The 16,273-nt window shown below is 34.7% G+C and overlaps 1 protein-coding gene across 38 annotated transcripts in view; it reads left to right on the top strand.

Moving 5' to 3' along the window:
• Window positions 1–16,273, top strand: part of Rims2 (regulating synaptic membrane exocytosis 2) — a 516,004-nt gene that overhangs the window by 95,283 nt on the left and 404,448 nt on the right. For all 38 annotated transcript variants that reach the window (XM_031358666.1, XM_031358693.1, XM_031358671.1 and 35 more), the window contains one exon: window positions 9,735–9,945. In XM_031358666.1, the coding sequence (XP_031214526.1) occupies window positions 9,735–9,945 (211 nt within the window). The remainder of the gene's footprint in view (window positions 1–9,734; window positions 9,946–16,273) is intronic.

The raw sequence follows: 16,273 nt of genomic DNA on the forward strand, positions 1-16,273 counted from the left end.
GCTGTGAGCCTCTACATCTGTGTCAGTCAGATACTGTCAGAGCCTCTCAGGAGATAGCTATATTTATGGAACAGAGACTGAAGGAAGGGTAAGCCAGGTGGATTTCTGAGTTCGAGGCCAGCCTGGTCTACAGAGTGAGTTCCAGGACAGCCAAGGCTATACAGAGAAACCCTATCTCAAAAAACAAAAAAAGAAACAAAGAAAGAAAAAGATTTATTTATGGGCTGGCGAGATGGCTCAGCAGGTAAGAGCATTGACTGCTTTTCTGAAGGTGCTGAGTTTGGATCCCAGCAACCACATGGTGGATCAAAACCACCCATAATGAGATCGGACGCCCTCTTCTGGTGCGTCTGAAGACAGCTACAGTGTATTATGCCAGAGCGAGCAGGGCCGGAGCGAGCAGAAGTCCTGAGTTCAATTCCCAGCAGCCACATGTACAGCTCATAGCCATCTGTACAGCTACAGTGTACTCATACACATAAAATAAATAAATAAATCTTTAAGCTGGAGAGATGGCTCAGAGGGTAAGAGCACTGACTGTTCTTCCGAAGACCCTGAGTTCAAATCCCAGCAACCACATGGTGGCTCACAACCATCTGTAATGAGATCTGATACCCCCTTCTGGTGTGTCTGACAGCTACAGTGAATTATGCCGGAAGGAGGGGAGGGGCAGAGCGAGCAGGGGCCCAAGCCAGCAGGGCCGGAGCTCAATTCCTAGCAGCCACAAGATTATAAAAAAAAAAAAAAAAGAAAATATTAGTAGTGATGTATTATTTTGAAATATACAGTTAATATATTTGGGAGTTTTTTAAAATTTATATTGAGAAAAACATTCATATTTTCAGTATTGCCATAGACAAGCTTCTATATAAGACTGTTAAATTGATTGTTATTTTATATCAAACAACCTTTATAATACTCATTTTTATTGTTATAATATTTTATAAATTTTAAAGAATATGACAAAAAAAGATATTGTAGGTACTGAAAGGGTGGTCTCTGGGAGGTGTTGCGGTACAAAAGGAAAACAAGAATGTGATTTAGTTCTATTTACTTAAAATATGTTTTTAAATGTTAACAAATACAGATAAATTGAAACCATGTAACTTTTCTCATATTGCAATAAAACTAAAAAAAAAAAAAAAAGGAAATAGTGGCTTTTGGAGAAGGCATATTGTCTTGGTTGTTTATCTTTGTGTTTTTGGGATGGGATCTACACATCTAGAGTTACAATGTTTTTGGTGTTTCTTGGTATAGATATCTGGTTTTCTCTTAGTTTCTTGGGTGTTGGATATTTGTTTTTTCTTAACCTCAACCTATCAGTTTGTGTAGACCAGCTGAATAATACTTGGATTTTAGTCTTGGTGCCTCTTTGTGTTTCAGGGACTTTGTTCCCTAGGTGGTGTAGTAGATAGGGTGGCTGACTTTGTAGTTGGGACTCGGTTCAGACTTGAATTAGTCTCATATAAGTACAGTGGGAGGGCTGGGTGGTAGGCCAGCAGACAGCATAAGTGGACTGACCCTGCAAATCTTTAAGTAGGGTTTTGTTTTGCTCTATATGTCCCAGGTCTTGGGACTCAGTGGTTGGTGTCTGCTGATGGTGTAGAAGTGGTAGGATGGGGTAACTCTGGGCTTATACTTCAGACAGTCCCAGATTGATGCAGTGAAATGTGTGCTTGGTAGATGAGCAAGCTGGGGAAGGGAATTACTCTGGGGAATCTCTTACTTAAAGAGAGGTTGGAGTTGGACTTCATATAGTTGCTGTCTTGGGCCCAGTTCAGTCATTAAAAAATCCAAACATTCAGAAAAAAACCCATATAATTTTATATATATGTGTATATATATATATATATACATACACACATATATATATTCTTAGACTAAAATCAATGAAGTACCTGATTCATTTGAGATCATTTTGTTAAATATTTTCACTGTGACTTACTGATTTCTTTAACATGTCAAAAAATGAGGATAGCTATCAATAATAATGATAATAATAATAATAATAATAATAATAATAATATTTCTTAGCATGGAAGTAGAGAAAATTTCTTCTAGGTTGCCTTCTAGCTTCTGCTTTTCTGTTTTTTTTTTAAATTTGTTTGTTTCCAAATGTACATGTTCTTTCAAATGCAAATTCTTTTCACCTCCAGAATTTTCATCTGCTTTTATGCTTTGCACATGAAAAAGTCCAGGTGGAAATTTATCCCTTAGTTGATGCCTACCATACCTACTAAGAACAAGATGTTTAAAACCCCAAAAATGTTCCCTTTCTGTGAAGTCATGCTAGTACTATTCACAATTAATGCCTGTCTTCTAGAACCAGTTTTCTTACACTTTCTTTTGCACGTGTTTAATTGACTTAGAGTTTGTTTACATGATATGTCCAGTATCTATACATTTGTCTTTTTTTGTTTGTTTTTACTGATGATAGTACTAGGTTATGTTCAAGTTTATTTGTTTTGCTTCATGTACCAAATAGGTTACGTACAATGCTACATATCATTAATTCAAGCACTCAGTAAGTGTTTATTGAGGAATTGGCTATGTGACATATATTAAGCTAGTCACTGAAACAAAATTGAAAGCAAAAACAAAATCCTAATATATTCTCTTTTATAAATGACACAAGTAGGGGTCATGCAATGAGCAAATGTGCAGTTGTGATAAGTGCAATATGTTATGGTGCTTTGAAATATCTAATGGAGAGAGTTGACTAATTTTTGCAGCTAAGTCATATATCCCTAAGGAATTAACATTGAAGTGCTATAAGAACACCGAAAGAGAGAGTAGAAAATCTCATGATTTTATTAGCTTTATGGAAGTATTGGGAAACATTCTTTTACTATTTTTTCTGCAACTACATTATAAAATCTGAAAATAATTTAGTTGTTGTATAGTTCCCTGGACAATTCAAGTCTATAGATGCCATGTTAAAATAAATATAATAAATTAGGGTGGGTGTTGTTTAATCTGAAATATAGGTTTGATTATAAATTAAAGCAGAAAAATTTGAGCTAATATATCAGTGATAAAACCACTGCTGTTTTTGAGACTTGGCAGTGAGTGGGACTCCTATGTGAATAGGAAGGCTCAATATTCTAAAGGTGTCATTGTCTGAAACTACTGTCAATCTGCTGTGTCACTAACAAGCCCAAGAGTCAAACTGTTTCAATAAACAAAAACAAAGAGGCCAACTGATTTTTACCAGATTTCAAAAAACCTACAAAGCTAGATGTCTTAGTTACTTTTCTACTGCTGTGACAAAACACCATGACTAAGGCAACTCATAAAAAGTGTTTACTGGGGCTTACAGTTTCAGAGGGTTAGAGTTCATGATGGCCAAATAGTGCCATGGTGTCGGCTGAGAGCTCACTTCTTGATCTACAAGCAAGAGCTAGAGAGTGCATTGAAGAGGGCAGGACACCTTTGGAGCCTCAAATCACACCCTGTGATACAGCTCCTCCAACAAGGTTACATCTAATTCTTCCTAAACAGTCTCCTCAACTTGGGAACAAGTATTCACACAAGTGAGCCTGTCGGGGAAACAACACCAATATTCTGTGTATTTGGGATATATAGATTGTTTTCCATCTTTTCAAGTCAAGAATAGGTGTTCTAATTTGAGTTTTTATAAATTGACCTAGCAAAGTGCTCTCTGGGTTTTTTTGTTTGTTTGTTTTTGAACTACAATATACTGCTTGAAGACAACTGCTGCATTTATTGTTTCAATAACATAACATTACACAGAAATGAGGGAGAAGACATTTATTTTGGTTCATGATTTCAAAAGGTTTAGTCCTTGGTTGCTTGGCCACATTCGTCAGTTGAACAGAACATAGTAGTAGGAGCATATGACAGAGGCTGTGTACCTCATGACAGACAGACAGACTGTGTAGAGATTGGGGGAAGAGGGAGAAAGAGGCCTGAAAGAAGTAGGGCTAGGAAGAAGATGTTCTCAATAACCTTTAGGACAGTGATCCTCAGCCTTCCTAAAGCTGTGATCCTTCAATACAGTTCCTCATACTGTGGTGATCCCCAATCAAAAAATTACTTCATTGCTACTTCATAACTAATTCTGCTACTCTTGTGAGTTGTAATGTAAATATCTGATATGCTACTCTAAAGGGGGTTGTAACCCACAGGTTGAGAGCTACTGCTTTAGGATCTACCCCTAATGACCAGAATCCTTCACCTGCCCTACCTCCCAACATTTTTATAACCTCCACAAATATTTCCTCAGCTAAGTATCATGCATTCAGTGCAAGATCCTTTTGGGGTAACATTTCTTCTCCCAATCATTACAAAAATTTATTGTCTAAACACTTCCTCAAAAATAACTCAAAGTTTGTATACCTGTATCTATAAAGATTATATGATCTGTGAAAAGGGAGAAAATAAATTTAACAGCAGTCTAGAAATATCAAAAGGTCTGACTTCACAGTGGAAAGCGTTTTAAGTTTTATGCAACAAACCTTCCACTGGTGACCTTTAAAGTAGTAGTGTAAATGATTAGTTTGTGAAGAACTTAAAATTATATCAAATGTTTAAAGTAACAACAATAAAACTAAGAGGCTGGGGGATCAGATTTTCAGGGAATAGCAGTAAACCCGAATTTAAAAGTTCTCTTACTTCACTAAGAGTAACATTTGCTTTAGAAGATGCTAAATTTAATGAGGTTTTTTTTTTCTTTCTTTCTTTTTTTTTTTTTTTTTTTTTTTTTTTTAATACGGTGGTTGTGATCCACCATGTGGTTGCTGGCATTTGAACTCAGGACCTTCGGAAGAGCAGTCAGTACTCTTACCTACTGAGCCATCTCACCAGCTCATTTAATGAGTTCTTTAGTGAAGAAATTGATATAGAACATACACCAAAATTTGGATTAGAAGCTTTTATGAAATAAAAATAACAACACTTCAAAATTAATATATCATTGTGTATATCTTAAATGTTTTTTTTGTAAAGTAGTTCTTATTAGAATATCATATATTTGTTGTATTTATACAAGAGATTTTCTAAATATGGATTGTGCATAAAGTTGAAGTGGAATATATCTAAGATCATTTATTTTCACATTATGGCTGCCTTCATGTCCCAGTGATGAGTTGAGAAACTGACAAAGACTCTATGGCCCACAATGCCTAAAATATTATGCAGCCTTTTGCAGAAAAGTGTATTGACTTTTGCTCTACCTTACCAAATGGTTATATATTCAAATTTATGGACCTTTTATTGTATTTCAAGTTTGGTTTTGACAGTGTTGTTCTGGAATAGGAGTAGACACAACTACCAATGAAATACAGTATTGTGTGCATCTATGTAAGTATGGAACTTAATATATGATAGGCTGATATCACAAATTGGTGGAAGAGAAGTTACCTACTTAATAAATGATGATGGGGAAGTAGAATATCTATATAAAGAACAATGAGATTAAATCTCTGCATCAGATCGTAGATAAAAATAAACTTCGGATCGATTAAAAGCCTAGCTGTGAGAGGTAAAATTATAAGGCTATTCAAAAGAGACTGGAGAATTTTTGTGTATAACATAGCTAGGTGCACACACATGTATATGTACACATATATGTGCCCACACAAACATAAAAACACACACGCCAGTCAAATCACAATAATGAATGAGAAAATTGATATAGTGATAACTTCAGAGGTCAAAATTAGCAATTACAGCACAGACGTGTTTAAGTTTATAAAGGAGTACATGTAAGCATGTCTTCAAACCAGGAAGAAACATATAAAAAGTCAAATCTAAAGTATTTGGTAAAAGATACAAATAAGCAGTTGATATGAGTGGCAGTCTATTTGAATGAACTTCATCAGAAACCAGAAAAATGTCCTGTCTTTTGGGTCTAGTAGTTAGACTTCAGTGTTCTCACTGCTGTATGTGCCCTGGGCATGATTTCAGGTTTGAGAGTCTTTTCTTCTGTTAGACCTGATAGCACACATCTGCAGTCCTTTCTCTTTATTGAGTCTAAGCAAGAGGATCTTGAGTTCTAGGCCAGCCTGGGTTACACAGATACAGGGGAAGATAGATAGGCAGGTAGGTAGGTATGTAACAGATAGATAGATAGATACACACACACACACACACACACACACACACACACACACACACATATATACATAGATAGTTACACAGATAGATAGATAGATGCATAGATAGATGATAGATTGGTAGATGATAGGCAGATAGGTGATAGATGATGCATAGAGAGATACAGGACTAGAGAGATATTGCTCTAACTAAGGCAGGGAGAACATTTAATGGAACACATTATGATGCATATAAAGAATTAAAAGAAAGACAGGTTAACTTCAGAAGGTAACAAAAAAGATAGTGTGAAACTTGGGGTTGAAGATGTGGACTTGTCCCTTTTATAGTTGTATGTCTGTTAACAGTGGGGACATATGAGAAATGAATGATTCGATGACTTGACCACTCTGCAGTTATACAGTGTAATAACATAAACCTAAACAGTATTGTCTGCTGTATAATCAAGGTTAGAGCTATATTAAAATTTCATGAAACTACCATTATATGTGCCGCTCACCCCCTTCGGTTGGAGGATCATCATTTGGCAGATGACTAGAGGTTCCAGACTTGTAGATCATTATAAGAGTTTTTTCTTTATAACAATGGACAATGAATTAACAATGAATATGTTATTTAATTTTCACATATTTGTGAAATTTTCAAAATCTTTCATATTGTTTTGTGTTTCGTATCGTGGAGTGTTGTACTCTTGAGACAAATGTGTATTCTACTATTTTGGTATGGAAATATTACTTATTTTTGTCCTATTTGATCTAAAGTTCATTTCAAGACCTTTATTTTATATTGATTTTCTGTTTATATAGACATTTTTGACAGTGAGCTGATAGAGTTCATTACTCTTATTTACTGTCTCATTAGCCTTATATATTTTGCTGCTTCAGTGTTCATCATAGATTTTGATGAATTTATTATAATAGAACTTTCTTTGTATCTTTTTACAGTTTTAAATATAGTAGCCTATTAGATATAACATATGTCTCATATCTTTGCTTTGTGGATTTCCACTTGCATGGAATATTTTCTCAGTCCTGCTTTCAATCTGTGTATCCTTCCTTGGTGGCGAAGTGATTCTTTTAGGCAGCCTACAGTTGTCTTTTTTTTTTCTTTCCTTTTAAGGAAACTTTCATTTCTTTCTATAAGAGAACATTATCTGTTGTTATACATAAGGCAACCATTTGTCCACACATGATGTGTACATTTTCTATATATTCTTTATCTTAATAATTAAAAAACTTTTAATGAAAATATAATTATATCATTCCCATCTTCTCTCTTCCACTACTCTTGTGTTCCAGCCCCAGTCCCTCCAGAATATGATGATTTCCAAATCCGTTATGTCTCTTGCCACAGATTATTTATTCTTTGTTTTTGCCTCTTTGTGCTATATCTTTGAGTTGCATACATTCCCTTCCCATCAGGCTGCTGGTTTTGAGAGCTGAAACATGAAGCAAATCAAGAATTCAGATAGGTTTGAATTTTGTTATTGCCATCACTGCCTTCAGTGGAACATAGTCATAAAATTCTTCAAAGGAAGTGAGCTGCTTTTGTATGCACTTATAATGGAGGCTAGAGAACTAGAAGTTGCTCCCGTGTTCTGCTGTCCTTACACACATCTCCTCATATGAAGATTGCATATATTGCTCCTCATCCACTTGAATCTTTACATGCAGTTGACTTCTAATGCTTATTGCTTGGTGATTGCTGTGGAGGGAAGTAGGTGTTCTTTGTATGTTTTTTACCTTCCAGTTTTGATAGGTCCTAATTACCTGACTGACCTTGAGCATGGGTCACCTTACGAGTTTTTTCTCTACTATCCATAGAACAGTTATGCTTTGATTTCCAGTTCTAGGTCCAGTTTGGAGGTAGGAACTTCCTCCTATGTCTTAATGATAAAAGATATTTTATTTGTGTTTGGGTAGGATCCTGGACCCAAGTTTTTTTCTACATTCTTGATAAAGAGTTTTCTTCTTAAATCTTGTTCGTAGCTATGACGGCTCTTTGCCTTTATCTTGGGCCACCAAGATACTTTTCTTCCCCATGGCTTAAATAAAGCTTTTACTATTTTATCAAAGTCAGAAGATCAATGTCTGTATCTCAGTGGCCATAGTTTACTTTTTAATGCCTGCACTACGCACTTCCCCACTAGTAGGAATTTATTTCTCTTGTCTGTGTTTTCAAGTTTTCCAGAATACTTGTGAAGGGAAAAGAACTTGCGATTATCAGCATTCTTTGAGTCTGGGTCTTTAGCTGTTGAAGCTGTCATGTTAGCTGAATCTTGCTATTGCTCAATTTGTTAATTGATCTCTCTCTGGAGATGTAGCTTCTTAGACAGAATGCTTACCTAGAATGTGTGAAGCCTTACTTTCAGTCCCCAGAACCATATAAAATGGATGTGGTTGTAATGTGTAATACTAGCAATGGACTTGAAACTCGAGTATGAGAAGTCCAGCTCATCTTTGTATATGTAGCAAGTTCAAGGTAATCCTTGGATACATGAGATGCTATCTCAAAAACAAACAACCTAAATAATAATGATAATGGTAATAATAATAATCATAACACTACTCCAATCCCTGTACCTGTCAGGATGGCACTGCTTCCTTTTCCTATGTTATTGCCAAAGATGAACCAGTTATTCTTTGTGTCCTTGGATTTCAATTGTTTGCCTGATAGCTGCTTTTCTGATGGGCTCAAAATAAGTTATAATTTTATAGATTATTATCCTTTTGTCATTGGTAGAATTGGAGTTGATATCATTTTTAGTCTTAAGTTAATTTATGGTTATAAAACACTTAAAATAATCTTTATAAATACAATAGAAAAGTTGATAATAATAGTAAATGAAACATCTTTCTAAGGTGTCTTTTCTCTTAACCTAGTTTTCTTCTTGATTCATTTTATTTATATTTATTTATTTATTTATTTATTTATTTGTGTGTGTGTGTGTGCGTGCACGTGCACATGGGTCATTTTGAGCTGGGGCTGGGAGCCAAATGTCAGGCCTCTGAAGAGTCGGAAGTGCTCTTAATTGTTGAGACAGCTCCCTAGGCTCTAGAATTTTAATTTGAAAGTGTACATAGCTTTACTTTTATTTGCATAATTTTATTTGTTAGGTGATAATATTTCACAGTATTTTCTTTTTACAGCTAAGTTGTATTCAGACTGGTTGGACAGATGCATTTATTTCTCTGTGAATTCTTTAGTTCACTCCAGTTGATACCGAGTCTCATTGGTTTTAAGATAATCGATTATGGCTTCTTTGTGTATATAAATTTGGCTTCCTGTATTTCTGAAGCTAAACTGTTGAAAAATAATGGTAGAAGTTTTGTTTAATATTCAAGGAAATGTTCCACAAACATAACTAGTTACTTTTATAGTTAATATGTATATCAAGATACAACTAATTTCAACATTTATTTTTTATATATATATAAAATATATATATATATAAATAATAGATATATATGTATATATCTATTTTACATATATATAAATATATATATAATATGCCATGTAAGCAAGATATTATTCTGTAGTTTTCAGATTGTTTTATACTTTTATTTTCATCTTGTGTATTTTGATCATAAAATTATGTCTACAGATTGTGATTTTGATCATTAGGAAACAAATGTTTAAACTCCTTTCTTTTCCTACAGAAAGCTGCATCAACAATTTGAAATGTATAAGGAGCAAGTCAAGAAGATGGGGGAGGAATCGCAGCAGCAGCAAGAGCAGAAGGGTGATGCCCCAACCTGCGGCATCTGCCACAAGACAAAATTTGCAGATGGATGCGGCCATAACTGTTCCTATTGCCAAACCAAGTTCTGTGCTCGATGTGGAGGTCGAGTGTCATTACGCTCAAACAAGGTACAGTACTGGAACATGACTGTTTCCCAATAGTAATACTTATTGCAATTAAAATCAGACAGCTGATATTGCTTCTGAGATTAACCGAAGAACAAACACCTGTGTTGCCCTCATCTTACACAAAAGTTTTTAATTTTTCTGAATGTGAAAGTTCATCTTAACTGTTTCATATTAGCTTATGATTTTGGTTAGACTTATAGGGCCTTTGACTTTCAATTTCACTGAAAACATTTGGAGATTAATTTTCTGTCCTCTGTATGGATAATGAAAACCCTGATCCAGGGAGGGAGACTCAGTTAAGTCCTAGAGCAACACATCTGATTAGTGCAGAGTTAATATGCATATGTTTCTCTCTTACCATGATACTTTTACAACCTTCGTAGATAATTTTTCTTCTTTGGACGTTTGAAACAGGCTCATTCTAGCTCTGAGACTTGTTTTCTCATTTTATAGCTTTGGAAGCTTTACTTGTTTTTGTTTTTGTTTTCATATTATGAAATAACATTCAGTATGGAATTTAAAGATTTCAGTTCATGTTTATACTAGGCTTCTCTTCTTTATCCACTTTAGTGAATATGTAAGCGATACTCATAGACTACTTTATTGAATTAGCAAAGCCAGTATTGCAAATACTCTTTTAACTAAGTTCTTTTGAATTTCGTTCCTAATTAATATCTTATCACCACACTAATTACTTAGATAGTTCTTACATACAGAGTTAATCTTTATGTACATTATCTAGGAATAATTGTGGGAATTACTTCTCCTTGTGTGATTTAATTTCTTCATTTTCTTATTGTTTCTTTCAATGTTTTGTTTGTCTAATACTAACCCATTGTTGGTTTACTTGATGATGGCTTGTATGTACATGTATGTGTGTTTGTATATGTATGTGTGTATGCATATATATGAATATATGTAGCAATAATATTGAAAAATTTTGTCACAGGGTTTCTTCCCGCCTTAATGGCTTATGTTCGCGGACAAAAGACACACAGACAGACAGTCTTTCTATTTTAGTCTTAAGCAGCACAGTAGCTGGGCGGGCAGCTGCCTACCCTCCATGCGGTTAGAATCTCCCTCCTATCCACAACCCAAGTTATTACTTACTATGTTTCATCTGGGCTGTTCTTAGCTCCAACTAGGCAGCCCCCTGGGCCTCATGCTCTTGGTCCCTAGCACATGCAGCAATCCTTGCTACTTTCCTGCATGTCTTCTCTCCTGTGCACATGATCTCAAGGCTGAGAAACCCAAACCTCCCCTATGTCTCTTCTCCCCAGCTATTGGCTGTTGGAATCTTTATTCACCAATCAGAATCAACTAGGGGGCGGGTCCCAGAGGCTAGGAGCTTACTCCAGAACTTGCAGGCCAGCACTTAGGGTTAAAATAAAAGAGTAAAAGACAAAACCTCAGCAAATTTTGTGTGTTTTTATGTGTGTATTTATATACGGATTGATACACTGGTATGATTTAAATAGAAGTGACATGAACAGACTTTTTTAGGGTTAGGAGGCATGCACTCAGTCTCCCAACACTAGGTATAATGTTATCTATAGTTTTTCATAGGGACTATCAATTACAAATTTGATAAGAATTCGTTTATTTTTTTTAAAAGATCTCAAATAGTCATTGAACTTTCCCAAATGCCTTTTGCCATCTATTGAGATTAATTTTTGTTTTTTGTTTTTTTTTAAATATGGTGTTGTATATTGAAACCAACTTTGCGTTGTTAGAATAAACTCCATTTGGTCATGATAGATAATTCATTTTATATATTAATGTGTTTGGTTTGCAGCTGTCTTTCCTTGATTTTGAAATTAGTATCACACTGGCCTAATGGAAAGGATTAGAAAGTAATTTGCTCTCTTTAACATCATGGAAGAGTTTGTACAGAGCTAATTTATTTCACTTGTTGATGTCTGATCCACATGCAGAACAACTGAGTTGCCACGCTTGTGCTACTCCATGACATGAGTCCATTTATTATTTTAACTATTAAAAATATTTGTTAAATTTTATCTGTAAAGTTATCTTGGCATGAAGTTTTATTCAGTGGGAAGGTTTCAAAATATACTTTATTTTTTTTTAGTTGATTTAAAGTTATTTTTCATATGTATGAATAAGTTTTCATAATTATATCTCTCAAGGAATCTGTCATTTCACATAAATTATTAAATTTATTGATATAAAAATCTTCACAATATTCTATTATTTTAATTTATGCATAGAATCAGGGCTATTGCTATATCATTTCTGATTTTGCTAATTCAAATCTTTCTTTTCTGTTGAATTTGGCTACATATTTGATAGTTTTATTGATCTAAAGAACCAACTTCTTACTTGAATTTTCTCCATTGCTGAATCATGTTTTAATTCTCGTTACTTCTGCTTCCTTTGGTTGACTTTTGTAGTTTTTTATGGGGAAAGTGAAGCTTTAATACCCTTTTCTTCTCTGATGGACGAAGCACATGCTCCTAATTTCTTGCAAGTACCATTTTAGTGTCTTCTCTCAAATTCCAATTTAATTTTTTTCATTTTCCTTAAATTAAAAATAGCTACTGAATCTTCTCAGCAACTTCTCGTCTCCCCTTTGAGTCACCTTTTGACTCTACTTTGCTTCCTTTTACTGTCCTGGGGTTCTTGAACAGTATAGGCCTGAGAATTATTTCACAGCTTAGCTCACAATCTACCTTAAACTAGCACTCTCCCTTACTGCCTTATAGTAACCACCTTAAAAATACAATATTTATTTATTTATTTATTTATTTATTTTTATTTTATTTTTTATTTTTTGGTTTTTCGAGACAGGGTTTCTCTGTGTAGCCCTGGCTGTCCTGGAACTCACTCTGTAGACCAGGCTGGCCTCGAACTCAGAAATCTGCCTGGCTCTGCCTCCCAAGTGCTGGGATTAAAGGCATACGCCACCAATACAATATTTAAAATTTATTATTTGAGATTGTGTACATTATTATATGTATTTTGATCATTTTTACCTCCTCTCCCCTCCAGCTCTCTCCAGCTCCAATTTCATTTCTCCCTTTTCCACTCTCTCATTCTTTCAAATAACCCACTGAATCTACTCAGTATTGACCACATGCTGGGACCTTTCAGTGGAGCATGGTGCACTAGACAGGGCCATACCCTTAAAAAAGACTTTCTCTCTCCTAACAGCCATCAACGGGCAGGAGCTCCTTAGCACTGGGCAAGAGCTCCTGAGCTCCTTCTACACTTCATGCTGGACTGTTCACTAGACATTGTGTGATACCATTGCAGTGACTAAAAATCCTCATCAATTAAGTACAGTAAAATATTGAAATATTCCTTGAAAATGTTACATTGTGAACAACTTTACATCTCTCTCTATTTTAGTTAAGCTGCATGAGGTTTATTGAACCAGGGTGATGCCAGAGGCAGGATGCTTCACATTCTTCTCTCTCTGCTTCTCCCTTTCTCCTTCCCTCCCTCCCTCCCTTCCTCCCTCTCTCTGTCTCCTCCGTTATCCCCACCTATACCCCTCCTATCCTTCCTTACTCTTATCCCTACCTAATCTGAGGTTGGTATCAGGAAAGTAAAAGACACTAGAAAGCAATTTAGATTTTAGTTCAGGGAAGACAGCTTTGAGTTTCTTTTTTAATATTTCTAAATTTTCAATCAAGTAGGAGAGGTGTAATATGAATGTCTTAATTTATATAGAAAGGCATTCATTGAATGGAATGGGTGAAATCATCCAAGTTCTAAGATAAAAGACTACAAGGTTCAACCTATGTTTTAACATTTGATCTTGTAAATGCTCAGCTGCCTCTCATGTTATAGGTTTTAGCTTTCAACAATTGCTGAATGCATTTTTTTTGACTTATGCTAGCCCCAAAGAATTAAGCTCAGTGAAACATTATCAGATTACCCTTATAGAGAATACAAATATTTTATACATCTATATTTAGTTATAAAGCTATTAAAATTCTTTTTGTAATCTTCCAGGAGAACACAATAAAATAACTCTTTATTGTAATTTTCAGGCTCTTTCATGTGGAGCCATCCTTAGCAATTAATTATGCCTCTTGAGGTACAGTGAGGACACAGAAAGAACAAAAGGAGTTCTAGTCATATGGACATGCCAATACAAGATATAATACAAGATACTGCTTTCGTTAATTTTCTCTTTAGATGGTATTTCCTTAACAAGTAAAAATTGCATATGAGTTTAATCAAATGAAAAGGTAAGGGAACGTTATTTTGTACCAGTTTAATTGTGAAAAAACATTGAATTGCAGAGACATTAAGGGTAATTTAAAATAAGGATTATTTTAAGCTTCAAAATATGAAAAATTGTTTCTTTTATCTTTTGAGAGGAAAAAGTGATTGCCATGTGTAAATTAATTTTCATCTGTTAGATTATTCTATGATAATTTTCAAAATTACATTAATTAACTTAAATAAAAGAACTTAAATGGGACACCTCATCTTATAGTTCTTTTCTATAATCTATAAAATAAAAGAAGTAATAGATGGCCTCTAAGATTTCTTCTGGTTTTAATATCTTATAACTTCAAGATTTGTGCTATCGTATACAATTCTTGAAGTATCTGATAAAAGTATTGCTACTAGATGAAGCAATGTTTCTATTGCTTTAATAATTTGGAAACTAATTAAGAAGTACACTAATTTTTATTATTGTATGTAGTATATGTTGTGAGTTAAGCTTTGTTTTTATCATTCTCACATATAATATTACTATTTTAGAAACCTATGGTTTCAGAAATTTAAGGAATGGGCAAAGCAAATTTATGTAATTAAATAAACTCTATCTTTGAGAGAATTCTAGTGTATCATCCATGGTTTGTAGAATCAAATTTGGAAAGAAGTTAAATTTCCAAGTACCCCACAATGACAATTATTAAATAAAAAAGGAGCAGGACTGTGTTTGAAGGCTGGCTTTGTCTGATGGCCTGGTGATAGGTCCTGATATGCCACAGAGATCGCATGGTTGACATTTTCCTTTTATTAAGTGTATAGTACCAAGTATGTAGTTCCAAGATTTGATACTCATGTATCAAATTTCAATTTATAATACACCTGAAAATTTATTGTAAACATTTAAACTTTAATGTTAACTTGAGAGTGTATGAGAGGCACACAGTCTTAGACTCTAAATAAACCAGTAAATTGTGCTCATATCTGCATCTGCTATCTACTTGCTCTTAAACGCTTGGAGAATTTGAGCTCCTCAATTCATAATATAGCCATCAGTAGCCAAGCTTGTCAGTAGCTAAGGTGAGTTTCAAGTTAGGAAATACTATTTAGAATATATGGGAAGATTAACAGTATCTGTAGTAATTCTAATAGTAACAGAGACAATATGATAGTTTAAGATACTCCTATAAAATAGTTTAATTTCAAATATTAGCCCCAAACAATTGGACACTGAAATCATATTTTAAACTAAAATAATGAATATCCATAAAAGAATTAAGACATTGTAGCCTTTGAAAGGGTACTTTTATGATTCTTCTTCTATAAATGTCTTAGAATGCCACTAGCTTTTACTTATTCTGATTAGATTTCCTATATCCTTTTTGTTTTTGGACTAATGCCCAGATTTTCTCTTGAAATTTTTAACTTTTAAAATAGTATTACTACAAGTTGTCACCTAAACCAGAAAACCAAGTCTCAGGTTACTTTTCTTTTCTTTTTTTTTTTTTTAACAAAAAAATCCCAGCTTATTTATCTTTTAGTTCTTCCAAAATTCAAAATATCAAGGCCTACTGCTAAGGAGAGAAAATAAACAAACATAAAATCTGAGAAGCCCCTTCTCATAAGTCATAGAACAGAGGCGGCGAAGTGGGACAGGTGGATGTAGAGAACCTGCGGGGGAGGACGGCAAGATAGAGCCCCCCAGTATTTCAAAGCTGATCATCAGAAGCAACCAACACAGGATGAGCCCAGCCTTGTGGGTGTGGCCTTCTTCCGGATTCTCTTCTTGTCAAAATATTCTAGGCCAAGACATGACTTACTCTTTGAGATCCGTGTTGATCCCTTTAAGCCTCCCTCTAGATTTTACCTGTAGTATATGAAGCATGACCATTCTTCCTTAGATGTACCAGAAGAGAACAGTGGTAATTTGTGTTCGAGCACTGTACCACATATGGACTTGTAAGGAGGAAAAAAAACCAGCCACAGAGTGCCAGTGTTTGTCTTCTAATGCAGCAAGACCACCCCAGAATGTGCATGAGGCAAGAAACCAGAACGACTTAAGACCAGATACCAGCTCACTCTGCCTTTAGCTCAGTCATGTCTATCACAATCATCAGCAAAGCCCAAGAACCTTCTT

This window comes from Mastomys coucha, unplaced genomic scaffold (assembly GCF_008632895.1).
Source record: "Mastomys coucha isolate ucsf_1 unplaced genomic scaffold, UCSF_Mcou_1 pScaffold7, whole genome shotgun sequence".
In the NCBI taxonomy this organism is placed as follows: domain Eukaryota; kingdom Metazoa; phylum Chordata; class Mammalia; order Rodentia; family Muridae; genus Mastomys; species Mastomys coucha.